The 25727-nt window shown below is 51.8% G+C and overlaps 2 protein-coding genes across 11 annotated transcripts; both read right to left on the bottom strand.

Moving 5' to 3' along the window:
* Positions 1–1737: 1737 nt before the first annotated feature.
* On the bottom strand, positions 1738–15350 carry SOAT2 (sterol O-acyltransferase 2). 10 transcript variants are annotated; one of them, XM_005570966.5, is made up of 15 exons: positions 15177–15350; positions 14622–14677; positions 13572–13736; positions 13196–13255; positions 12803–12910; positions 10153–10429; positions 9646–9715; positions 7064–7148; positions 6553–6598; positions 6234–6363; positions 4561–4658; positions 4043–4141; positions 3046–3181; positions 2405–2550; positions 1738–2205 (listed from the first exon to the last, which is right to left on the bottom strand). In XM_005570966.5, the coding sequence occupies exons 3-15, from the start codon at positions 13643–13645 to the stop codon at positions 2155–2157; spliced, it is 1380 nt and encodes a 459-aa protein (XP_005571023.3). In that variant the 5' UTR covers positions 13646–13736; positions 14622–14677; positions 15177–15350; the 3' UTR covers positions 1738–2154. The 10 variants fall into 10 exon arrangements, 5 of the variants coding, with proteins under 5 accessions (XP_005571023.3, XP_005571020.3, XP_073863042.1 ...); XM_005570963.5 differs by having other exon boundaries at positions 13572–13708; XR_012420280.1 differs by lacking the exon at positions 4561–4658.
* Positions 15351–16605: 1255 nt separating this feature from the next.
* On the bottom strand, positions 16606–21207 carry IGFBP6 (insulin like growth factor binding protein 6). The gene is made up of 4 exons (XM_045365316.2): positions 20826–21207; positions 18124–18269; positions 17821–17940; positions 16606–16919 (listed from the first exon to the last, which is right to left on the bottom strand). The coding sequence occupies exons 1-4, from the start codon at positions 21154–21156 to the stop codon at positions 16797–16799; spliced, it is 720 nt and encodes a 239-aa protein (XP_045221251.2). The 5' UTR covers positions 21157–21207; the 3' UTR covers positions 16606–16796.
* Positions 21208–25727: the final 4520 nt, after the last annotated feature.

Genomic DNA, 25727 nt, shown 5'->3' with positions numbered 1-25727 from the left:
ATGTTCATGGAGCTTGACCTACATCTAACTATATCTACAACCAAAAGTACTATCCTATCTCAGAAAAACCTAGGAGTTGGAAGCAGAGTGAGAGAGGTAAGAAAAAGGATTCTAGGCCGGGCGCGGTGGCTCAAGCCTGTAATCCCAGCACTTTGGGAGGCCGAGACGGGCGGATCACGAGGTCAGGAGATCGAGACCATCCTGGCTGACACCGTGAAACCCCGTCTCTACTTAAAAAAAAAAAAAAAATACAAAAAACTAGCCGGGCGAGGTGGCGGGCGCCTGTAGTCCCAGCTACTCGGGAGGCTGAGGCAGGAGAATGGCGTGAACCCGGGAGGCGGAGCTTGCAGTGAGCTGAGATCCGGCCACTGTACTCCAGCCTGGGCGGCAGAGCGAGACTCCGTCTCAAAAAAAAAAAAAAAAAAAAGAAAAAGGATTCTAAATGTCTCTCTTATTGGTAGAAGTGCAGGACATGAAACATCTTAATGGAATACCTATTTGGCATATTTGCAAATAATCATAAAGAAATGTGTGTTTTATTATTATTGCTGGGAAGGGAAAGTAACTAACAGAAGAATGGAAAAATATAGAACATCTAAAATAACAATGGGGTAGGGAAAATGAAATGAATAGCAACATGAGCTAAAAAGTTAAATCATGGGATGGGTAAAGAACATACAATAAGATAACAGAAATGAAATAAAAATGTACCATTCATTCCACTTGTGGAATCATAATTTATTCAAAAGAAGGCATAAAAAGAGGGAGAAAAGAGCCTGGGTGCGATGGCTCACGCCTGTAATCCCAGCACTTTGGGAGGCTGAGGCGGGTGGATCTTGAGGTCAGGAGTTCGAGACCAGCCTGACCGACATGGGGAAACCCCATCTCTACTAAAAATACAAAAATTAGCCGTGCATGGTGGTGTGTAGTCCTAGCTACTCAGGAGTCTGAGGCAGGAGAATCGCTTGAACCCAGGAGGCGGAGGTTGCAGTGAGCCAAGATCATGCCATTGCACTCCAGCCTGGGTGACAGAGCGAGACTCCATCTCAAAATAATAAATAAATAAATAAATAAAAGTGACAAAATAGATCTATATTTATTGACATAAAAAGATGTCTTATGCATACTGTTGAAATGTTAAAAAAAAAAAAAATACCCCAGCTCTCTCTCTTAGGGACCCTGGTTTTTTTGGTCCTCAGCTCCCCTGACACTAATGTTCCCCCTTTTCTTACACAGATGTCTCCCCAGAGCCACATCAGGCAGGGAATCAGTGTAGGGAGGGCAGACCACACAGTCTGGTTTCTGAAACATCTTTGAATAGAAGTATTCTGACCTTATGTCTCCTTCAGTCAGGACACTCCTAATATTAATGTCCCTATTATAGTTGTAGAAACTTGGGTTCACGAAATTAAAAGCTTTGCTTCAGGTCTGTACAAGGCATTCCTCTCCTGGGTCTGCTAAAGGAAAGGAGGCCTGCTACGTGTCCTCTCAAAATGTGCTAGGGGTTGCCAGGAGCAGAAGGATTAAAGGGGCTAGAAAATTCAATGTGAGTTGGAGAAGAGGTGGAAAAAGCATTGAGGTCAGGTTTCTGGGAGATGGGGGTGGCATAGAGGAGGTAAGGCAGGGGGCACCCAAAATTCTCACCCATCCTACCACGAAGTCTTGCCTCTACAGACATAACTCTACAAAAATCCAAGTGAGCCTTGAACAAATGATGAATGAATTAATGAATTAATGAATTAATGAAAAGGGAGACAGAGTTTATTGCTGTATTGGAAGGAATACGAAATCAAGAACGAGACCCTTTTCAAACCTGGGTGGCCCCAGTTCCTCTGAGTTCCCCCACATTCGTCAAATCCATAAGGTCCCCCAAGTCTCCCCAAGACAGTCATGGGGTAGGAGGGTATCCTGTACCCAGCCCATGGGGATAGGGACTGAAGAGTCACCCCTCTCACCCCCATGCTGAGGTCTGTGCTCAGCTACCCACAAGTCTGCAGATCTCAGTCCTTGCACATTCCCTGGTGGGGTCTTGTGTGCAGGTTGCCTTGACTCAGAGCCAACTTTGGGAATGCAGACAGGAGTCCTGGTCCCAGGTTTTGCAGGCAGAGAACTTGGTGGTGTCATCTGGGCAGGTGGTGTCATCTGCCCTGACCTCTAGGTATGGCAGGACCAAGATCGAGGTGTCACCAGCCCCCAGAAGGTTGTCTGAGCCAGAGAAGAATAAGTTGTGAATGAGGTCATTCCTGGTGACCCAACCCATGCATCCAAGACGTTAGAGTCCATCACCCCCAAGCCAGGCCCTGGTGCCTGACTGTGACTGGTGAGTTGGGGAACAAGGAGGGACTGGCTGTAGGGCTGTGTGTCCTCACGGATGGGGAGCTGGGTGAGGGTTGTGGTCTCTTACCTGGGGTAAGGGGCAGTGCCGCCGTGCGTACCACTCCTGGCAGTACAGGCTGACCTGGATTCCCTGGCCCAGAAACAGCATGGTCCACATCAGCACGTTCCATGCCGGGCCGGTGTGCTGGTCATGCATCATGAAGTTCAACATTCCTGGTGCAGGAGGAAAGGTTGTCACTCCAGCTCCAGGAGTTCCTTGTCTCCCTGGCTTCCCTCCCATTCCAGGGTATTGGGAAGAGATGGAACAAGAAGACCCCATTGGAGAAGATCTTGAACCCAGGTGCAGAAATTTGTAGAGGTCTAAAGTGGCTCATGTAAAACCAGGATTCTTCAGTTTGCACTTTAATATCCTGAATCTCATACTGAGCCTCTCAACCTCATCTCAGTTTTCTCCTTTGTCTTCCTCAAGTGCTTTTCTCCAACCAGAAACTTCCTCCCACATGCCCCAGGATACAGCTTGGCTCCTCCCAATGCTGCCTCCCTCCCTGCTTTCCAAGTGACCCCCTCCCCCACTCCACCTCTCAGTCCCAGCAGCCTCGCCTTCAGTCCTGGGGGGGAGGCCTCCCACCATCAGTCTGGGATCTCCAGGAGCAGGACCCAGGCCTCCCTCTGGATGGCTCCCCTCCAGTGGCAGAGAGGCCAGCTCACCTCCAATAACAAGGAAGAGTATCAGCATGACGGGATAGAAGAACCCCAGGACGAAGCAGAAGATATATTCATGGGCCACTGCGGAGACCAGGAACACACCCAGCATGGCTACCCCTCGGGCCTGGGCACCAAGGAGCTGGCAGGGTAAGGAAAGGAGTGAAGAGTGAGTCTCCATGAGCTCCTCCACAAAGAGTCCCCACCTTAAGGAAGCCAGGGAGAGTGTGGTACAGTGGAGAGAATATGGGATCTGAGGTCAGAAGGGGTGACATCAATCTTATTTAGGAGTGTGCTGGCTGGGCACGGTCGCTCATGTCTGTAATCCCAGCACTTTGAGAGGCCGAGGCGGGCAGATTATGAGGTCAGGAGTTCAAGACCAGCCTGGCTAATATGGTGAAACCTCGTCTCTACTAAAAATACAAATATTAGCTGGGTGTGGTGGCATTCGCCTGTAGTCCCAACTACTTGAAAGGCTGAGGCAGCAGAATCGCTTGAACCCAGGAGGCAGAGGTTGCAGTGACCCAAGATCACGCCACTGCACTCCAGCCTGGGAGACAGGGCGAGACTCCATCTCAAAAAAAAAAAAAAAAAAAAAAAAAAAAAGAGCATGCTACTATCCCATTGGGACTTAGGTGCCATTTCAAAATGAGAATATAATAATACTTACTTCTCAGGGTTACTGTGCTGATTAAATGTATGTAAAAACCCTTGGTAGCTGAAAATAGATATGTGCATGTTCCTTAGAAGGCTAAGGTGGGAAACAATGCCCTGTGGAGAGGGTGGAATTAAGGATAAAGATGGAAGAAAGCTAAGATTGCAAGGACTTTCTACCCATTGGGTTGGGTAAAATGAGAAAATGAGGACAGATGAAATCAAAAGGGCCTTTAGGCCTGGAAAAGGTGAGTGGTGTAGATGCCACACTGTAGCAGGAGGAAAGGAGAGGGAAGGAAGGAGAGCCCTCATTAAATGTGGGAGCTGAAGGGGTCTGCAGGGCCCATACCCACAGCCCATCCTGATACACGTAGCTGTACAGCCAATCATGGACCACCACGTTCCAAGTGCGGTAGTAGTTGGAGAAGGACGTTGAGTTCCACCAGTCCTGGAGAAAGTGGGGTCAAGGTGGGGGAAAGGAGGTAAGCAAGCATCTGGGTTCCGGCTCCTCCCCACTGCTCCCTTTGCCTGCACCCTATCCCAGTGTTCCAGAAGGGCTGGCTCCTGGCAGAACAGGGACAGCAGACACCCTCCCAGCTCCCTCCTCAGGACATGGAGGCCCTGTCCTCCCTCCTACTCCCTCTCTCAGGAGAAGATTCTGTAGTACCATGCACACAAAAGCAGTTAGCCCTGGCTTGTCAGGAGATGGAGGGGTGGCATTATAACCACATCTAGGGGACTGCATTTCTTATTATGGGAGGTGAACAGCATGGCTGAAGTGACATCCAACCTGGCCACCATCTTCCCCAGATCCCTCCCTAACCCTCCCTGCCTCCAGCTTCCAACTGGCCTAGGTCCAGGCCCCACCCGGTAGAACATTCTGTCTCCAAATCGTAGCATCTCGGCAAAGGCGTTGAGCCAGCAATGGAGGAAGGCAAAGAAGATGAGTAGCAGCATGAAGATTCCTGGTGGATGGCGACAAGAGGCTGCAGGTCAGGCTGGCCCACATGGACCCGCAGGCAGCCCTGCTCTGAGCTCTGAGGAGCCCCTGCCCAGAAACCAGGGCCCCAACTCTTACCATTCATTTATTGGTAATTCACAAATTTATGCATTCCTTTTTTTTTTTTTTTTTTTTTGAGACAGGCTGGATTGCAATGGTGTGATCATAGCTCACTGCAGCCTCAAACTCCTGGACTCAAGCGATCCTCCCACCTCAGCCTCCAAAGTAGCTGGAACTACAGATGTGAGCCACCATTCCCAGCTAATTTTTATTTTTAATTTTAATTTTTTTTTTTTTTTTTTTTGAGACAGAGTCTCCCTCTCTCTCCCAGTCTGGAGTGCAGTGGTGAGATCTTGGCTCACTGCAAGCTCCGCCTCCCGGGTTCACGCCATTCTCCTGCCTCAGCCTCCTGAGTAGCTGGGACTATAGGCGCCTGCCACTACGCCCAGCTAATTTTTTTGTATTTTTAGTAGAGACGGGGTTTCACCATGTTAGCCAGGATGGTCTCAATCTCCTGACCTCATGATCCACCTCCCTCGGCCTCCCAAAGTGCTGGGATTACAGGTGTCAGCCACCGCACCCAACTGTTTTTAAATTTTTTGTAGAGATGAGATCTCACTATATTGTCCAGTTTAGTCTTGAACTCCTGGCCTCAAGCGGTCCTCCTTCTTTGGTCTCCCAAAGTATTGGGATTACAGGTGGTGAGCCACTGTGCCTGGCCTCATGCGTTCATTTATTCATCCATTTGTTCATGTACATTTACTTGGCATCTACTTCGTGCCAGATGTTGGGGATGGAGATGAACCTCAAAGGGCCATTGGGAGTTCACAGAGTGATTGAAGTGAGACACACACAGACAAAGAGACAGAAAGACGTGTCCAACCATATGCCAGGGCAAATGTAATGGGAGCTAAGTACGGTGGCACTGATGTGCCTGCGAGTACAGAGAAACAGGTGGGTCGTGGTAATTGGTGGCTACAAAAGGAAGGTTTCCCAGAGGAGGGGGCATCTCAGCCGTGGGCCTCCAAGAAGCAACTAGATTCCATGGCTGAACGTGGGGAAAGGGTATCTCAAGCTGAGTGGCCAGTGTGGGCAAAGGCCTGGAGGCATGGAAGTACATATCTTTCAGGGCTTGTGGTAGGATGAGAAGATAGGCTGGGGCTGCGTGGGAAGGACTCTTGGATGCCACATCAAGGGTTCCAATCTGATCTGAAAGTGCCAGCATTGACTTATCACTAGAATTTTTGAAGGAGGGTAGGGAATGATTAGTTGTAGTAGGAAAGTTCCCCTGGGCAGCAGTGTCAGGGGTAGATGGGAGAGGAAAGATCTGGGTGCCAGGGAGATGGGTAGGAAGCTGATGTGGAGGGGGAGTGATGGTCTGAACCGAGACCATGGCAGTGGGCCCTGATAGGAGGTGACAGATGTGAGGGGAGACTCAGAAGGAGAACGTGTTGAAACAGAGGGAAGGTAACTAGCAAGGCCTTCCCTGATTTGCCTTCCCCAGGGCACAGCTACTCCAGCCCTACCTTAGTTGGCTCACCTGGCAACGTGGCATGCAGGATAGAGAGCACCAGGGCACGGGTGCTGAAGGGCTCTCGGCTCATGTTGGCAAAGACAGGAACACAGAGTCGGCCCAGGATGAAGCAGGCATAGAGCACACAGCCCAGGGCCTGGAGGGGGCGTGGGGACACATAACTGGAGAGGGACGCTGGCAGCTGCTGGTGGCATTGGGTCTCTGGCCCAGCACTGGCCTTCTCTTCCCTTGGCACCACCCTCCCACTGCCTCCCCAGACCTCCCAGAAATGTCCCCTCTCCACCACCATGAGTCACAGGTCCACCCTTCTACCCTATCTTCTCACCTGAGCAAAGTTCTTGGCCACATAATTCCACCTGATATAGGGCGTCCTGCAGCGGCAATTGGGACAATATGTTTCTCATTCTTTCATGTTGTTCCCTGCTCAGCCTAGGCACAGGTTTTGGGGCCCTCTCTCCGCAGTTCCCTTAATTGCTCAGGCCTGGGAGGATTATCTAGGGTGGTGGGGTCTAGGATACTTTGAACTTTCCATAACAGAGTGACAAGAGGGTTTTAAGCATGGATGTCAACAAAGGTGTGTAGGATGGGTAGGATTTTCAGAACTAAAATCAGGACAGTCCTGGGTAAACCAGGAAAGTGGGCTGCCCTAGTGTCATCATAGGCTGGGCAAGGAGACAGGGTAGTCTACCAGTCACCTATTTCCCATCTTTATTATTAGATGCTTCCTGAGAAAGTGGCCAGTGCCTGAGGTGAGCCTGAGGACCTCAGGGAGGGGAGAGTAGAAGGGTAAGGTTCCTGTGGGCCTGGGCATGTGGGGAAGGGATGCAGGGTCTTACCTGGGGTAAGTCTCCCTGTAGATGAGTGTTGGGCAGAAGAGGAAGTAGAGGTAGCTGGAGAAACTGGGGGCCTGGATCCCCTCACCTGGGGAGGAATAAGAGAGGTGGATTAGTAAGGGGAAGGGCAGAGGGCAGAGGTGAGGGGGCTGCTGGGGAAGGGTAGTGGGACTGGTGAGTGGAGAAATGGATAGGGTGGGGGTGGGGGATAAGCAAGGAGCTGGATGTAGGACCTAGATGCAGGCTGGGGGAGCTAAGCTGGGCAGGAATGGAACTGGCTCTGTAACACCATCTCTTCTGTTTTCATTTCAGGCACCCTATCTTCCAGTGCAGGGCCTGCTGTGGCCAGAGCTTCATTTGGTACCCACACGTTCGACAACCCATTCTCCTTCCCCTTCTGTCTGGACTTCGTAATACAGGTACGTCTTGTTTTACTGCACTTCCCAGATATTGCCTCTTTTACAAATTGAAAGTTTGTGGCAACCCTGCAAGAGACAAGCCTATCAGTGCCACTTTTTCCAGCGGCAAGTGCTCACTTCATGCCACTGTGTCACATTTTGGCAATTCCTGAAATATTTATAACTTTCTTCTTTTTATTATATGTGGTATGGTGCACAGGCATAGAACACACAGCCCAGGGCCTGGAGGGGGCATGGGGACACCTAACTGGAGAGGGACACTGGCAGCTGCCGGTGGCATTGGACCTTTGGCCCAGCACTGGCCTCCTCTTCCCTTGGCACCACCCTTCCACTGCCTCCCCAGGCCTCCCAGAAATGTCCCCTCTCCGCCACCATGAGTCACAGGTCCACCCTTCTACCCCATCTTCTCACCTGAGCAAAAATCACTGTGATCAGTGATTTTTAATGTTACTATTGTAATTGTTTTAGGGCATCATGAAACACACCCAAATAAGAGAGCAAACTTAACTGACAAATTATGTGTGTGTTCTGACTACTGCACTGACCAGCCATTCTCCCATCTCTTCTGTTCTCCTCGAGCCTTCCTATTCTCTGAGATACAACAATATTGAAGTTAGGGGCGAGGCTCAATGACTCACTCCTGTAATCCCAACACTTTGGGAGGCCAAGGCAGGAGGATTGCGTAAGCCCAGGAGTTCAAGACCAGCCTGGGCAACATAGCAAGACCCTGTCTCTAAAAAAAAAAAAAAAAAAAAAAAAAATTGGCTGGGCATGGTGGCTCATGCCTGTAATCCCAGAACTTTGGGAGGCCGAGATGGGTGGATCACTGGATGTCAGGAGATCGAGACCACCCTGGCCAACATGATGAAACCCTGTCTCTACTAAAAATACAAAAAAATTAGCTGGGTGTGCTGATGCACACCTATAATCCCAGCTACTCAGGAAGCTGAGGCAGGAGAATCGCTTGAACCCAGAAGGTGGAGGCTGCAGTGAGCCAAGACTGCGCCATTGCACCCAGCCTGGGAAACAAGGCAAGACTCCATCTCAAAAAAAAAAAAAATTGAAATTGAAATTAGGCCAATTAATAACCTTGAAATGGTCTTTAAGTGTTCAAGTGAGTGAAAGAAAGAGTTGCATGTCTCTCACTTTTTTTTTGTTTTTTTTGAGACTTGATCTCACTCTGTTGCCCAGGCTGGAGTACAGTGACACAGTCATGGCTCACTGCAGCCTCCGCCTCCCGGACTCAAGTAATCTTCCCACCTCAGCTTTCCACACAGCTGGGACCACAGGCATTAGCCACCACACCTGGCTAATTTTTAAAAGTTTTTTGAAGTGAGACCCCATCTCACTATGTTGCTCAGGCTGGTCTTGAACTCCTGGGCTCAAACAATCCTCCCATCTCAGTGTCCCAGAGTGCTGGGATTACCGGTGTGAGCCACTGTGCTCAGCCGGCAGCTGGTGACTTTAAGGGCTCTTGTTAAGGGCTAATGCAGCTGGTGATTTAAGTTGGAGCCAGTGCCAACTTGTCATTCCAAAAATTCTAGGGCCCTTAAGAATGATGCTAAATATACACTGCATGTGCTCTATAAATGGAACAACAAAGCCTGGGTGACAGGCTGGGCCTGGAAATAGGAAATAGGAAAGTGCCAGAAGTCCTGGGTAACAAGAGGTGCCATCTGTCAGAGGCAGGAGCTGAGAATGCCTATCGATGAAAGCCCACAGAGCCCAGCTGGAGGCCAGGGCTGTGCCTGGTGGGCAACCTGGGCTTAGGAAGGCAGGGATTTTATCAGGATCCTGCACCTGCTGGCTTCGTTCAGTCAGTCAAGAGGACTGAGTTGGCCGGGCGCGGTGGCTCACGCCTGTAATCCCAGCACTTTGGGAGGCCGAGGCGGGCGGATCACAAGGTCAGGAGATCGAGACCACGGTGAAACCCCGTCTCTACTAAAAATACAAAAAATTAGCCGGGCGCGGTTGTGGGCGCCTGTAGTCCCAGCTACTCGGGAGGCTGAGGCAGGAGAATGGCGTGAACCCGGGAGGCGGAGCTTGCAGTGAGCTGAGATCCGGCCACTGCACTCCAGCCTGGGCGACAGAGCGAGACTCCGTCTCAAAAAAAAAAAAAAAAAAAAAGAGGACTGAGTTCACAACCGGGCAAGATGAAGGCCTCACCTCTTCTGGCACGAAGGGTCCCAGGCACAGCCTCTCTCAGGAAGGAGTAGCTTTTCATCAGGAACCTAACCTGTGGCAGAGTGGAAGGGAGGCCAAGTTGCTGTGTGGCTTTAAGCAAATCGCTTAACCTCTCTGTGCTCTGGGTTACCTCTGAGAGGCAGGCAGAGTGTAAGATCTGTCTGGTCAGAGTCCATATTTTTTCTTTTTGTTTGATGGCTGTATAGCCTAACATATGCTGGGATGAATGAAGGTTGCTGGGATGAGAGGCCAGAGCGGAGTCTTCCGGTCAACCTCCTGTGGTGGCGGTGTCACACTGTTTGCCTTCCAGCCTGCAGGTTCCCCAAATCCCTCGTAAGGGACTCTGCCCCGGTAACTAGCTCCGCCCCTGCCAATGCAGTCTCTGCCCTCCCTCTCGTGGGCAGTGCCCCCTCTTTCGGGGACTCCCTTCTGCTGAGATGGCCCCGCCCACCCGTTCCTTCCTGTCCCCCAGCAGGGCTTGGCCCTCACCTGCTCGAAGACCAGGACACAACGGGAGGCCGGCGGGAGCTGATGCTCCACAGCCACGTGGACTGGCAGTGCGCAGAGCACCAGGGCGTGGGCAGCTAGCAGCGCGCAGCCCAGGCCCGCCCCCAGCGTCCAGGTGCCCCTGGCCCCAGGCCTGGCCCACAACCGCAGGGCCTGGTACGGCGCCAGCAGGGTGGACAGAAACATGGGCACCCAGGTCACCAGCGCCAACGGCAGCTGTCCGAAGCTGAAGATCAGTAGGTCAAACTCCAGCAGCAGCCTTGGAGTGGGGAGGAGAGACAAAGTAGACAAGTGAAGTCCATTCTTGTCCCCTTCCTCTTCAGTCCGAGCTCCTGGAAGATGAACTGAGGTATCTTGATCAGGTTGTGAGCTCCCCGTCTCTGGAGGTGTTCAAGACGGCACCTCTGTGGCACAGGGCGTTGCTCCAGGAGACTTAGTCATGGCATGAGTTTGATTCTAAATGACCTTGAGAGCCCTCTCTGGTTTCATGGCGTTGCTAAGGGCTCAGTACTCTATATACAACACATGTTAGGATATGAGGTAACTAGACTGACTGACTTAGTTTTGTTCCTTTGGAGCGTCTGTTGTAGGTTGGAGCTAATAGGATGCCGGTTGTTCAGTGTTTTGTTAGCCTAGGTTAAGAGTGTGTGGTTTGTTAAGGGGAAAAACAAAACAACTTAATTGTCCATTAGTAAAGGACTAAGTGAACAAATCTGACACCTCCATACTCTGCAGTCCTTCAAACCAATGGACTAACATGAAAAGATCCCTAAAATAAATTGTTAGTGAGTAAAAGCAAATTACACAATAATAGGTACAGTTTCTTATTTATGTGAAACCTCCACAATGTACCTATCTTTGGTACTGAATGTCAATGCATGGAAAATGCTCTGGAGGGAAACTCAGAAACTGTTTTCTTTTTTAGAGACAGAGTTTTGCTCTGTCACCCAGGCTGGAGTGCAGTGGTGCAATCTCTGGTCACTGCAACCTCCGCCTCCCGGGTTGAAGTAATTATCCTGCCTCAGCCTCCTGAATAGCTGGGACTACAGGCTTGCACCACCACGACTGGCTAATTCGTGTGTGTGTGTGTGTGTGTATATATATATATATATATATATATTTTTTTTTTTTTTTTTCAGTAGAGACAGGGTTTCATCATATTGGCCAGGATGGTCTTGAATTCCTGACCTCAAGTGATCCGCCTGCCTTGGCCTCCCAAAGTGCTGGGATTACAGGCGTGAGCCACTGCGCCCAGTCAGAAAGCAGTGTGGGATTGAAGGAGGTGGTCAAGAAGGACCCCCTTTACAGGAAAACATGTATTTGAGCTTTTTACTGAGATTTTATCATTTTTAATTTTTTTAATTTGTTTTTTTCTTATGCAAACCTAGCGGTAGATTTTACCCTTTTAATACTTACAGAACTAACAACAAAAATTTTACCAAAAGGCAATGCTGTTGCTGAACCTGTGGATCCTTGGTCCTGTTTTTGTTATTGCTTCCCAAGCCTGACATAGGGAGAGGGGCTGTGGCAGGCCAGGTTTCACTAACACAGGCCTCCATAACAACTGTTTCAGTACTGGCTGAGTGGTTAAGTTAAATATTAAAAGCCAGTGCCCTTAGACAAAGGCCGGAATGTAACAAAAGCCCACCAAGAGTTTTGCCTAGGCCTTTCCTGAACCTCAAAGCATGATTAAACAAGTTTTGCTGGGGGTCTGAAGAAGCTCTTCAAACCTCCATGATTTAGCAGGAGACAAGAGAAGGGTAATCACCCCAGCACCTGGACCCATTTAGATTAAGTCAACTTACTGAGGCTCCAGAAGAAGGTCTTCAAGACTCAGACCTTAGTTATAGATTAAAAGAAGTTAATCACTTATGTCTTTAGATGAATGCACACTTACACATAGACGTATAGCTTAGAAGGTATATATGCTCTGGAAATTGCAATTTTTAGTTGGCCTAGTGATAATTTACAGGCCTTCTCCCTGTAACCAGTTATAGAAATAAAAACTCTCTTCCTCCCCAGTTCATCTGCATCTCGTTATTGGGCCACAAGAAGTAGCAGCCCCAACCCTCAGTTTGGTCCAGGAATGGTGGGAGTCCTGAAAATACAGACCCCCAGGTTACAGCTCTCTGAAGCTCATCCTCACAGTTGGGTGGGGTGCTCTGTGGGGGAAATGACCCACCCAGGCACTTGGGTACATGTCTGTCTTCCCCACAAGACTGGGAGTGCCTCACAGACAGGAGTGGGGTCTGCCCCCTCATTTCTCTGAACACTAGGACTGGTACTCGGGAGGTGCTCAATGGAGGTTACTTGAATAGAACTGACTGGGAAAGGAGTGTGTATGGGTGTGCATGTGTGCACACACACACATCTGCCTCAGGGCAAGGTGTCATTGAGAAGCATTTGAGAGTGACTGGCCCTGGGAGGACAGACCAAGGGCCAACCAAGGCTGGGGAAGGAAGGGATCCTAGAGAGTGTTTTGGGTGGGAAGGTTGTTGGGAGCAAAGTTGGTACATGTCCAATAACCAAAGGGGGGACCTGTGTCCGCTTGCCCCAAGGGCAAGTGGGGCACTGAGGACCCAGAGGGTCTGATCAGATAGGTGTGCCTGTCCCAGGTGGGAAGGGGACCTACCTGCCCTCATCAATGAAGTCGATGGCCAGGGTGCTGATGATGAAGACACACAGGCCAGCGATGAACATGTGGTAGATGGTGCGGAAATGCTGCACCTCCATCAGCTCACTGGAGGGACAGGGGCCTGAAGGTCAGTGTGGGAGGGTCCTCAGGGTGGTGTGAACTAGCTCAGACACTGTACACATGAGGCATGAGGCCTAACGATCCAGAACTTCCAGCTAAAGGCCTTTCTTCCACAACCACGCCCAGGGCAAATAGGGGACCTGCACCTTAGAAACCCTTTCCAAGTCCTCCCCACAAACCACCTAGAGCCTGGGGATAAGAAATGAGGTACCGTGACCCCCAGCCAAAGCCCTTTCTTTTCCTCCCATTACTTGTCATCACCCGACTTACTCAAGCAGGGACTTGCGGATGATGAAAACTTTCTGTTTCCCCGGGGATGGCTCCTGGGTCCTGAATTGAGATGTTTGTTCAGGGTCAGGAAGAAGTCAGTGGGCAGAGGGCAGGGCCATGCAGAAGGTCAATACTTGGGAGCCAAGGGGAGTGGTAGGGAGAGGCCAGGGCTAGGGCCAGAGGGCAGGACCGGGTGGAAGGTCAGGGCCAGGGCAGAGTGAGGCCCAGTAGGTGGAGGCCAGTGTTAGGAAGACAAGATAAGTGGGGAAGAGGGAAGGCTGGAGTCGCAGTCCTGCCAAGGCTGGCAAGGGCACATCATGTGATAGCTCATGATCATTGCTACAGAGGAGCCTGCGCAGCTGCTCCCTAGACTCACCTACTCAAGGAATCTGGGGGAGGCAGGGGCGGAGGTTTGTCTTGAGATGGGTAGGATTGTATAGCCTCCCACATGGCCCGATCCAGCAGCTCCCTCAGTTGTCCCTGCACTTGCTCCAGCAATTGTGCCTTCACAGCCTGTGGGACAAAGCCAGGGCAGAGCCCACTGTCCCTCCAGTCAGCCATCCTTTCATTTACCAGACATTCACCAAGTTTCTACCTATGCCAGGCATAGTGCTTTAAAAAAAAAAAAAAAAAAACCTGGGGGGTCTGCAGGGATGGGGGATCAGTGGTCAGCAGTGGCAGCCCTGTGGGGGGAAGGGCAGGCATTGGTGGGGTGGTGATGGGTCTGCTGGTGGGGTAGGACCCCACAATGCTAAGTGCTGTGGTAAAAAGATGAACAAGCCATGATTCCTGCCCAGAGTTGATCTCCTTCTGGCTTCCCGGGGCATCAGTAAGGATCAGGGAGTGACAGCAGGAGCAAGGCTTCCCCTCCCTGGGTCTGAATTCCAGCCTGGTCACCTCTGATTGTCAGTCCTCATCCCTGTCCTCCAGCCACACTAGCAGGAAGACTCTATCTACTGGCTTTCAATGACCCTCGGGACCTGTGCTTCAAACCCCTACATCTTTACCCTTAATTCTAACCTGATCTTTGTACCAGGAACAAGTCATCAGGCTGGGCACCGTGGCTCACGCCTGTAATCCCAGCAATTTGGGAGGCCAAGGCAGGTGGATCACTTGAGGTCAGGAGTTCAAGACCAGCCTGGCCAATATGGTGAAACCCCGTCTCTACTAAATATACAAAAAAAAAAAAAAAAAAATTTAGCCACACCTGGTGGCACTCATCTGTAGTCCCACCTACTCACTTGAACCTGGGAGGCAGAGGTTGCAGTGAGCTGAGATTGTGCTGATGCACTCCAGCCTGAGCGACAGAGCAAGACTTTGACTCAAAACAAAAAGCAAAAACCAAAACAAGGCATCTTTATCACCAAGCCTCACTCCTGCCTCCTGCGACCAAGCATCTGTCCACTTGACCTCTGACGCCCCTCACCTCCATGTGTCGGGTCCATTTCACCAAGTCCGGGGCTCTGTGCGTCTCAGTGTTTCCTGGGAGGAGTGATCAAAGGCACAGTCAACAGGAGGAGTTGGGGTTCTGCAGACCCAGAGGCATCCTGTGTTCAGGAAATGCTTTGTGTGCTCAGCAGCCACCCTCACCCCAACCAGCCAATATCTAGTTTCATGGGTGGGGCTACTAGAAGGGGAAGTTGCTGTTGCCAGTGGTGAGGCGGCCATAGGCAAGCAGGGGGCCTGGTGACATTACTGTGAACAGGGCACTCAGGGAATGGGAAGCTACTCCGTTCACCCTCTGGGGCTAAAGAGTCAGAAAGATAAGGCCAGGCCACAGCTCTGACGTAGCTCTTTTCTGTTCCATCTCCCAGCTGGGTGGCTCAGGGCTGAGGCCAGGGTCTGCCTTCCTTGGCCTCTCTGGACAGCAGGAAGGATTGGCATCAGGCAGTTGGAGCCTTCTCTCCATAGCGCATCTCTCCCCTCCTGCCCCACCACCCGCTGGTGCCTTCTGTGCCCCCCGAGGGCGAGGCCGGCTCACCATCTCTGCAGGGTTGGTGTTCCCGCTCCCCTCCCGGCCCTTCTGTCCTCTGCAGACGCAGACGGGCCCCGCCTGGCTCCATGGAGCGGTCTCCAGTGGGCAGCAGGCAGCCCTTGCCTGTGTTCCCTCCTTCCTTTGCAGCGTGGCCTGCCCTACAGAACTCTTGTCCCACTCAGCTCAGGTGACAGCTCCAAAGACTAAAGTCCTTTCAGGAGGAGGGGGCCTCTGGGAGCGCGATAGGTTATCTGATCCGGAGGGCAGAGCTTCTCAGATTCAGGCCTCACTCTGCTGTCTGTTCCAGGGATGGCCACATCCCCCTAACACCCCAACCATCATCCAGATGCCCAGCTCCAAGGGTGCTATCCACCCCCCCCACACACACACAGGAATAGTGGCTGGGTACGTCGCGGGGAGGGGAACTTTGCCTCTCAGAAGCTTGTCACCTAGCATGGCTGGCCTTCAGTCTCTCCCAGCAGGCTGAAGGTCGGGGAGGAGTCAGAAATGTCTTCATGTATCAGTGCGTTCAGCTCCCTTTCACCACAAGGTGTGTGACTGATGCATGTGGTAATATTCTGATGGGGTTAGCACCGTGCTACTCATGGAGCTGGGGCCCCTCCAGGAAAGGCTGAGTGTCAGGGCCCCTGAACATCTGCGCTTCCTGACACCTGCTTGGGTGAGCATGTAGGCAGAAAGGAGGCTAAACAAACACGTATTAAGCACCTAAGGAAAAGGCTGAGTGCCAGGGCCCCTGAACATCTGCGCTTCCTGACACCTGCTTGGGTGAGCATGTAGGCAGAAAGGAGGCTAAACAAACACGTATTAAGCACCTAAGAATTAAGCACCTCAGGTGTTGTCACATACGGAAGAACCAGATGCAAACCTCCCTCTGTCATTTACCAGCTATATAATTTCAGGCAAGTGACCCCAAATTTCAAGCCACAGTGTCCTCCTCTGAAAAATGGGGGCAAAAATCCCTATATCACAAGCTTATTGTAAGCTCAAAATGAGGTAGTCCAGGTAAAATCACATGGTTCAGGGCCATGGGATGAGCTCATATATTAGTAATAATTTCCTTCTTTTTTTAGTAGGAAGTAACAGAAGGGTACGTGCTTTGAGAGTTCCTCTTTGCTGGGTTCCTGCTGGGATTAACTATTAATCCTTCCCCTCCCCTTATGTCCAAAGATCAATGTTAGAAACAAGGTCACAACTTCAGATTAAGGCCATGATCTCAGTGTCTCCCCTTCCCACTCCCAACTCCTGGTGGGCAGCTCTGTGAAGCTTGATGGCTTGAAGCTTCTGCCTGGCTGTCACAGGAAGGACTAAAGGTATCCATAGGAAAGAAGAAATGCTGTGAGTGAACTGTAGTGGGGTAAAGAGAGGGCCAGGGGCTCCAGAATTGTGAGAGGTAGACACAGAGACACAAGCCAGCGACCCCAAGCACAGCTTTATTGACACCCCAGCCAACACCAACACTGTTTCCAACCGCATGTGTAAAGGCCCAGGGGTGAGGGGGCCCATGGGGCAGAGCCTGAAAGTGGATCGTGGGCCTTGAGTTTTTTGTTGAGTGATGACAGCTCCATGTTCCTTCCAGTGGCCCTGCAGCCCCTCTATTCCCCAGCTTTAGCCGCTGCTCCCAGTGGGGCAGGAGGAGCTTCCATTGCCATCTGGAGACCCTGGCAGGGGCTTGCCCATACGATCCACACACCAACAGGGACCTCGGCGCTGCCCCTGGGAGGAGCGGCACTGGAGAGAGAGGCACACAGGTCAGGGGTGAGGCCAGAGGCTTCCAGCAGGAGAATGAGAGGGGATGTCTGAGTCTGAGGATGCAAAAACACCTGAGGGTCCCCTTGGGACAGCAAGGGTCACTGGGTTCCCTCTCTCTCTCTCTCTCTCTTTTTTTTTTGAGACAGAGTTTCACTCTGTTGCCCTGGCTAGAGTGCAATGGCATGATCTCCGCTCACTGCAGCCTCCACCTCTCAAGTTCAAGCAATTCTCCTGCCTCAGCTTCCCGAGTAGCTGGGATTACAGGTGCGCAGCACCACGCCCGGCTAATTTTTGTAATTTTTAATAAAGACGGGGTTTCACCATGTTGTTCAGGCTGGTCTTCAACTCCTGACCTCGTGATCCACCCACCTTGGCCTCCCAAAGTGCTGGGATTACAGGCATGAGCCACCGCGCCCGGCCCAGGGTTCCCTCTCTTTAGTTCCCCCTCTTCAACCAATAAATTGTGTGCATTCTGCTAGCCTGGAACAGTAGTTTTCAAAGTGGCATTCCCAAATCCGGATCACCAGGGAACATGTTAGAAATGCATATTGTCAGGCCCCACCCCACACCTCCTGAATCAGGAAGGCTGCTGGTGGGGCTCAGCCATCTGTGTGGCATAAGCCCTCCGGAGGATTCCGATGCCTCAAGTTTGAGAGCCACTGAGTTAGGCCATTCCTTCAGCAGGTTTTCTCCCACAGTGTGTGGTTGATTATTCTCTAAGTTTGTATAACAAATTATATTATTCTCTATGTTCTCCTAAAGTTGGAAGATCCTTAAAGATGGGGCAGTGTCTTATTTATGCAGCTTTGCAAGCCCCATTGTCCCCACTCCCTGGCAGGAGCCTTCTACTGGAACAGGGGGAGAAGAAAAATAGCCTCACCTGTCGCTTCCGGTAGAAGCCTCGATGGTCACAATTGGGCACGTAGAGCGTTTGAGCCCCTCGGTAGACCTCAGTCTGGAGTTGCTGCAGCACTGAGTCCAGATGTCTACGGCATGGGCCCTGGGGGAGGGAGAGCAGGCAGCTTAGAACCGCTCCAGCCCAGTTCCCTGTTCCAACCTTCTGGCTCACCAGGCAAGCACCCAGGACCGACAATGGAGCCGTCTCCAAGCCCAAGGGAGCAGTCTCAGATGGCAGTCTCCAGGGCTTCCCACCCCTCCTGCTCTCTACCAGCTCCAAACGCACCATCTCGGTGTCTTGGACACCTGCAGAATTGGGCTGGGAGGGTGTGGTAGAGGTGCCTGGATTCTTCTGTTGGTTTCTGCGGTTCGCATCCTGTGGGCGGCCAGTGCCTGCTTGGAGTTTACTCTCCTTAGGATTCTCCTCTGCAACTGCAGGAGGAATAGGAGAAGGAGAGGCCAGAAATCAGCCAGAGCCATGTGGAGAAGGGCCTTGCCCACATCACCTGCTGAAGTAAGGAAGGGAGGGCCTTATGCCCCATTGTTGCATGATGCTGGCCCTAGTTTCTTTCTCTGACAAATAGTTACATTACTTTTCCTGACAATATTCCCCAGTATTTCCCATAGTGAGCTTAAGGCTTATAAGGGAGATGCATTTTGGAAAGCAAAAATGGAAAATGAGGATGGGTGCAATGGCTCATGCCTGTTATCCTAGCACTTTGAGATGCAGAGGTGGGAGGATTGGATTGCTCGAGCCCAGGAGTTTGAGACCAGCCTGGGCAACATAATGAGAACCTCATCTCTACAAAAAAATTTTTTAAATTACCAAGGTGTGGTGACATGCACCTGTAGTCCCAGCTACATTAGAGGCTGAGGCAGGAGGACTGCTTGAGCCCCAGAAGTCAAGACTGCAGTGAGCCATGATTGTGCTACTGCACTCCAGCCTGGACAACAGAGTGAGACCCTGTCTCAAAAATAAATAAATTATTGGCTGGGCTCGGTGGCTCGTGCCTGTCATCCTAGCACTTTGGGAGGCCAAGGTGGGCAGATCACTTGAGGTCAGGAGATTGAGACCATCTGGCCAACATGGTGAAACCCCGTCTCTACTAAAAATACAAAAATTAGCCTGGCGTGGTGGCAGGTGCCTGTAGTCCCAGCTACTCCGGAGGCTGAGACAGGAGAATGGCGTGAACCTGGGGGAGTGTAGGTTGCAGTGAGACACTGGACCACTGCACCCCAGCCTGGGCAATAGAGTGAGACTGTCTCAACATAAATAAATAAATATGTTTTAAAAATTAATTAATTTAAAAATAAATTAATGAATTACAATAAATAATAAAATAAATGAAAAATGGAGAACAAATGCAAAGGACTATTCAGGGCTTTGGGCTTTGGATGAAAAGACCTGGCTGTTCCACCAGCGGCCAGAAGGGGGCGCACGAAGCCAGGGAGCTGGGGCAGAGAGCAACGGATGTAGGAGGGGGGCCAACAGGGACCCAAATGGAATGTGTGTCCCTGCTGTGACCTTGCTGTGACTCAACCCACCCCTCCCAGGCCTGAGATGTGGTTACTTCTGGGGCACTGCAGTGGGAACCTCTCCCTTCTGATACCCTGTGATCCAGGCCAGCTCAACCCCAGTGGTCCCAGGAGCACATGGATTCAACCCTTAACCAAGATAGGCTGAGGGCAGATTAAGAAGGTGCAGGGAATGAGGGGCTTCCAATCTGCAGGTTGCTCCTGGCTCTGGAGAAAGTTTCCGGAGGGTCTGGGGAGAGCTCAGGACTGGGAAGGGGTGAGGAAATAAGTCAGGGATAGGAAAAGGCAGAAAGGGGAGCATGTACTGCTTGGAATTTGCCTAATATCTAATAAGATACCAGAACCCCTGAAGGGATCCTGCCTCTCCCTCTGTGCCCAAAGATAAGCTCCCAACTACCACTCACAACCCAGGAGACATTTCCCCTGCAACCCTGAGTCTGATCCTTCTTCCTCAGGATGCCCGCCCCTCCCCAGACCTTGTCCTTCATTCCCTACATTTAGCACCCACCCATGTAGTTCCAAACTGCCTTCTCTCATCCACCCAGACCACCTTCTAGGAGGACCCCCAGAAGCCTGCACTCAAGCATTTGGGACTGAAAGAAACTCCAAGTGAATTCTCCATCCCCTCCAGAGGAAGGAACCCAGAGACTCTGGGATGCGCAGTTTGCATTTCCTGTCTTCCCCATCTCCCTGCTGCCCCCCATGTTTTCAGTGCTGATTCACTTCTGTCCCACCCACCCAGTGACTCAGCTTCTGCTCTCCTCCCTGGAGCAGGGTGGGGTAGGATGGGTGAACAGTTCTGAGCAGGTTTAAATCATAACCCTGATTTGGCAGATTCCCTCTTTCCCCCACGCTTTCTCCCCTCTCCCCCACCCTACGCCCTAGCCTGCCCTCAGTCCCTACTCAAGTCTAATACAACTTTGGATTTGGGGCCTCTTCGGTTCTAGACCCCTCCTGTTTAGGTGCTTCGAACACCCGTATTAGGAGGAAACGAGCCATTTCTCAGTGTGTGCAGAATTTCGGAGTCTGGGGTTCCCTTCCCTCTTTCTCAAAGTGGAAGCTGAGAACAACATTTGTGTCCTTTCCCCAGCTTGCCGTCTAGGGTTGTAGGAGCTGGGCCTGCTGGAGCACATGGGATGGCCCTAAAACCCTCCATTTCTCCCCCTGCCGTCCCCAAGTTCCCACTTGCACACACACTACATCAAGGGAAAATAAACCGAGCAAAAAAGACCGAGAGCGCAGACACTTTCTGCTGTATCCCCAAGTCCCCTGGCCGCACCCCAGCTTCCTGCACTTGCCCCTTCTCCCCCACACAAATGTGCCCCCCAAAGTCGGAAGCGTCAAGGGTCAGGGCGCAAAGGCTTGCAGGGCCACCCACTCTCGTCTCCCCAGGACCCTGCCTGGAGGACGCGGGTCTCACGTGGGCGGGGCAGGGGCGGGGCGCGGACTCACCCGCGGGCGCGCGGGCCGGAAGGCAGCGGCCTCGGCCGAGCAGCAGCGCCCGCAAAGGCGCCTCGTCGTCCTCGGGCGGATGGCACTGCAGTCCTAGGGCGCAGTTAGGGGTGTAGACCCCGCACTCCTGCCCCTCCCTCCTGAGACAGCTCTCAGCTTCCGCGCAGCCCTGCGCTGGCGACCCCCCATCCTCTTCCTCCACGCAGCCCCCTGGACAACCCGCTTGCACCCCTTGCCCGCAGCCTGGGCACCGCGCCAAGGCGCCTCCTGGGCTGGCAGCGAGCAGCAGAGCTAGCAGCAGCAGCGGCGGCAGCAGCCTGTAGGGAGTCATGGTCAGGGTTTGTGCCCCGTCCTCTCCTTCCAGAGCAGTCGCAGCGCAGCTGCTGCCCGCCGCCGCCCCTCTGTCTTAAGTAGCCGCCGGCCAGGGGCCGGGCCCTTTAAGAGCCAGGTGAAGGGGGGGGGTGGGGGAGAGGGCAGGGGCATTCCCTAAACTGGGTGGGACTGGGGAGGGCCCCCCCAACCTGGGTCCTCCCCACTCCTCTTTCCCCCTCCCTTTGCAGTTTCTGTTTACTTCCCAAATTGCTCTGATGTTTCTTGCTTTGTTCCCGGGAATCTCGGCCCGGAATTTGGGAGCTGTACAGCTGGCTGGAGGGACTGGAGGGTGGGGAGGAGCGGAAGAAGGGGAGGACTGGAGTGCAATCCATTTAGTGTGTTTATGTAGGAAGACGAGGGGCATGCAGGGACCCGGTGGGGAGTGAGAAGATGGGGGCTGAAAGGGAACTGAGAAGAGATGGTGTGTGTGGATCACGAGAGGAGTGGGCAAATGTGGAGGGACAGAGAAAAGATGGAGAGGGTGGATAACGGGGTCTTGGGAAATTCTGCTGATGGGAGAAGTAGACCAGGGCAGAGGAGAGGAAGGGCAAAATTGGGAAAGGAGTAAGAGAAAGCACCCCTGAGATGTGACTAAGGAGAAAAGGGGCCCGAGGGGAGCCAGACTGGGGTAAGCCTACGGGGGAAGGGCCGGGAGGCAGGGAGGGATACACCTTGAATGAACCGTAGGAGACCCTAGCATTGTGGTGGGCGCATGCGGAGTCTGGAAGAATTGGAGAGGGCTGTGTGCGGGGTGAGAACTCGCTGGGAGGCAGGGAAAGGGGGAAAATTGGCCGGTTGAAACTAGAGAGGGACAGAAATAGAGGAACTCGTATTCTGGATGCTCTTGGGGACAGTGGCCAGAGAGCAGACCCCACCCCCCTTCCCATCCCCATCCTTCAGGTAAGCTCGCTCCTCCATTCCTCTCCTCTCCCAGAATCCGTCTCCTTCCCTCCCAGTCATCCATGGGGTTTTCTAGATTCATCAGACTGTCTTGTGCCCAGGGGGCTTCGGGGGAGGGACTACTCTGAGCATCTTTGCCTGTTTACTTGTCTACCTTCGCTGCAAAGGTCGGCTTCCACCGCCCCCCACCCACCTTCCCTAGGCAGTGTCCCGCCCATCCCAGGCACTCCTAGCCAGGCCTCACAGGAGAAAGGAAGAGGGACTGTTTCCTTCGGCAACCCACACCCATCCAGTTCTGGGTTATGCAACAGGGACCATCTCATTCTTTCCTAAAACAAGGGCTCTGGGCAGTGACTAAGTTTAAATGCTGGGCCTCAAGCAAGAATGTCAGCAAGGACTTCTTGAACTTTTAGGTAAATACGAAATAATACGGACCTCATTGTCAGCACCGCCCCCTTCCACACATTACCCTGGGACCCTAGGACCTGTGTTTGGAGGATGGTGTTTTCCTGTTGCCCTGAGATACTGATGCAGACTGGAGAGGCCGGGAGGAGAGGGTTGTGGGGCAGCTGATGGGAGAAGCTACTGCTGATGGGAGAAGTAGACCAGGGCAGAGGAGAGGAAAGGCAAAACTGGGAAAGAGGTAAGAGAAAGCACCCCTTCCACCAAGGCTCTTCAACCCCCTGCCCCAAGCTCTGACCAGGCTCCCTGGAACCAAGGCTGGTCAGAGACGGGTTCCAGGGTACTGGGGTCCTGCCCCACCCCCTTTATCACGATTTATTTTGTCCTACACATGGTTCTGGCTAGGGTCTTAGGGTCTTTCTCCTGGACTTCGGGTTGGTGCTCCTGAATAAGATGGAAAGCCTGTGGGAAGTTGGGAAGGGCAAAGAGACGGCTGTGCTCTTGCAGGATCCCAGTGTGGCTCTTTTTTAAAATTTAAATTTAATTTAATTTTAAGTTCTGGGATACATGTGCAGAATGTGCAGGTTTGTTACATAGGTAAATGTGTGCCATGTGGTTTGCTGCCCATCAACCCAACACCTAGGTATTAAGCCCCACATGCCTTAACTATTTGACCTGATGCTTTCTCTCCCCTCGCCACCCCGCCCCCACAGGCCCCAGTGTGTGTTGTTCCCCTCCCTGTGTCCATGTGTTCTCATTGTTTTCAGCCCCCACTTATGAGTGAGAATATGTGGTGTTTGGTTTTCTGTTCCTGTGTTAGTTTGCTGAGGATAATGGCTTCCAGCTTCATCCATGTCCCTGCAGAGGACATGATCTCATTCCTTTTCATGGCTGCATAGTATTCCATGTATTTGGGTTGGTTCCATGTCTTTGCTATTGTGAATAGTGCTGCAATAAACATACATGTGCATGTATTTTTATAATAGAATGATTTATATGCCCTTGGGTATATACCCAGTAATGGGATCGCTGGGTCAAATGGTGTTTCTGGTCTGGTTCTAGACTTCTTTTTTTTTTTTTTTTTTGAGGCAGGGTCTCCTTTTATTTCCCAGGCTGGAGTGCAGTGACTCCATCACGGCTCATTGTAACCTTGACCTCCTGGGCTCACAAGATTCTCCCACCTTAGCCTCCCAGGTATCTGGGACTACAGGCACACACCACCACACCTGGCTAATTGTATTTTTAGTAGAGATGGGGTTTCGACATGTTGCCCAGGCGTGAGCCACTGCACCCAGCTTGATGTGGCTCTTTAAAGATGTTTGTCACGGTGGCTCATGCCTGTAATCCCAGCACTCTGGGAGACCAAGGCGGGAGGATCACTTGAGCCCAGGAGTTCCAGACCAGCCTGGCAACATGACCAAACCCCATTTCTACTAAAAATACAAAATATCAGCCAGGCGTGGTGGTGCATGCCTTAGTCCCAGACACTTAGGAGGCTAAGGCGGGAGGGGTGAGCCAAGATCATGCCACTGCATGCCAACCAGAGTGAGACCCTGTCTCAAAAAAAAAAAAAAAATCTGTGCTCCTCCTTTGTAGGTTATCTTTCAGAAAAAGCCCAACACTTTGCCAGCTTCTAACATCCACCACTCTCTCCTCAATCCTCCTCAATTTCCAGCCCCACCTTCCCACACTGCGACCACCACCTCCTCCGATTCTCCCACCTGCCCAGCTCTGTTAGTTTCTAGATTCTAAGCCCAATTGCACAGTCCAGTTCCATCTATCACCCCAGCATTACACTTCCCTGTTTCCCCCTCCCTCTAGCATGATCCCCAGTTGTATGGCCATCAGTGCTGAGGGTCTAACCAGTCTCTTTGCAGATTGAGCCCCTTGAACTCTGCCTTCCTGCCATTGGGATGCCCTCTGCCTTAGTACCCAGGGCAGAAATCTGAAGCACGTGTTTAGCACTCAGACCAAGAGTGTGGGCCAAGGTATAAAACTCGGATTCTGTCTGGCCTTTGTGTGAGAAGGGTTTGCTGAGAAGTTTCTTCCAGGCTGAGGAAAGGCTAAATAGCTTGGGCTATCACTTAAGCTTTTCCATAAATAAACTTTGCTGGAACTTCCTCCTCCTCATCTACATTATACGCTGGTCTTCTGGTTGCTCATGCTGTGTCTCTCACACTCAACCTGTCCCTCTAAATTCATGGTGCCCCAAGTACTGACTTCCTTTTGAGAACAAGGGGTAAAGGAAGGGGCCTGCCTGGACCATATTCAGCTTTAAATTTGAAACAAGAAGCAGTGGCACAGTCCACAGACAGAAAGTCCCAGAGAGGAAGTTCAATGACCACATCACAACATGGTCTAAGGCTGATGTGGGCCTGATGGGAACTACTGTGTAAACCTCAGCTGACCTGCAGCCCCTGTTTTCTGCCATCTCTCCCACACATACCATCCAAACTGGTCCTGCTGAAACGTGCTCCTGATCCCCATAATTCTCTTCTCCTCAAGGACTTCGGGGGCCCTTTACTTTTTATTTCTTATTTTTTAAATTTTACTTTAAGTTCCGGGATGTATGTGCAGAACGTGCAGGTTTATTACATAGGTAAACATGCGCCACAGTGGTTTGCTGCACCCATTAACCTGTCACTTACGTATTTATGTTTTTTGTTTTTCTTTTTTTTTTTTTTTTTTTTTTGAGACAGAGTCTCGCTCTGCCGCCCAGGCTGGAGTGCAGTGGCGTGATCTTGGCTCACTGCAAGCTCCACCTCCCGGGTTCACGCCATTCTCCTGCCTCAGCCTCCCGAGTAGCTGGGACTACAGGCGCCCGCCACCTCGCCCGGCTAGTTTTTTTGTATTTTTTAGTAGACACGGGGTTTCACTGTGTCAGCCAGGATGGTCTCGATCTCCTGACCTCGTGATCCGCCCGTCTCAGCCTCCCAAAGTGCTGGGATTACAGGCTTGAGCCACCGCGCCCGGCCTGTTTTTTGTTTTTCATTTCTTTTTGAGACGGAGTCTAGCTCTGTCACCCAGGCTGGAGTGCCGTGGCACGAACTTGGCTCACTGCAACTTCTGCCTCCTGGGTTCAAGCGATTCTCCTGCCTCAGCCTCCTGAGTAGCTGGGATTACAGCCACGTGCCACCATGCCAGGCTAATTTTTGTGTTTTTAGTAGAGATGAGGTTTCACCATGTTGGTCATGCTGGTCTCCAACTCCTGATCTCATGATCTGCCCA

The sequence above is a fragment of the Macaca fascicularis genome, chromosome 11 (genome assembly GCF_037993035.2).
Source record: "Macaca fascicularis isolate 582-1 chromosome 11, T2T-MFA8v1.1".
NCBI lineage: Eukaryota > Metazoa > Chordata > Mammalia > Primates > Cercopithecidae > Macaca > Macaca fascicularis.
The sequence above is the reverse complement of the archived record's forward strand: the minus strand, read 5'-3'. Positions and strand labels throughout refer to the sequence as shown.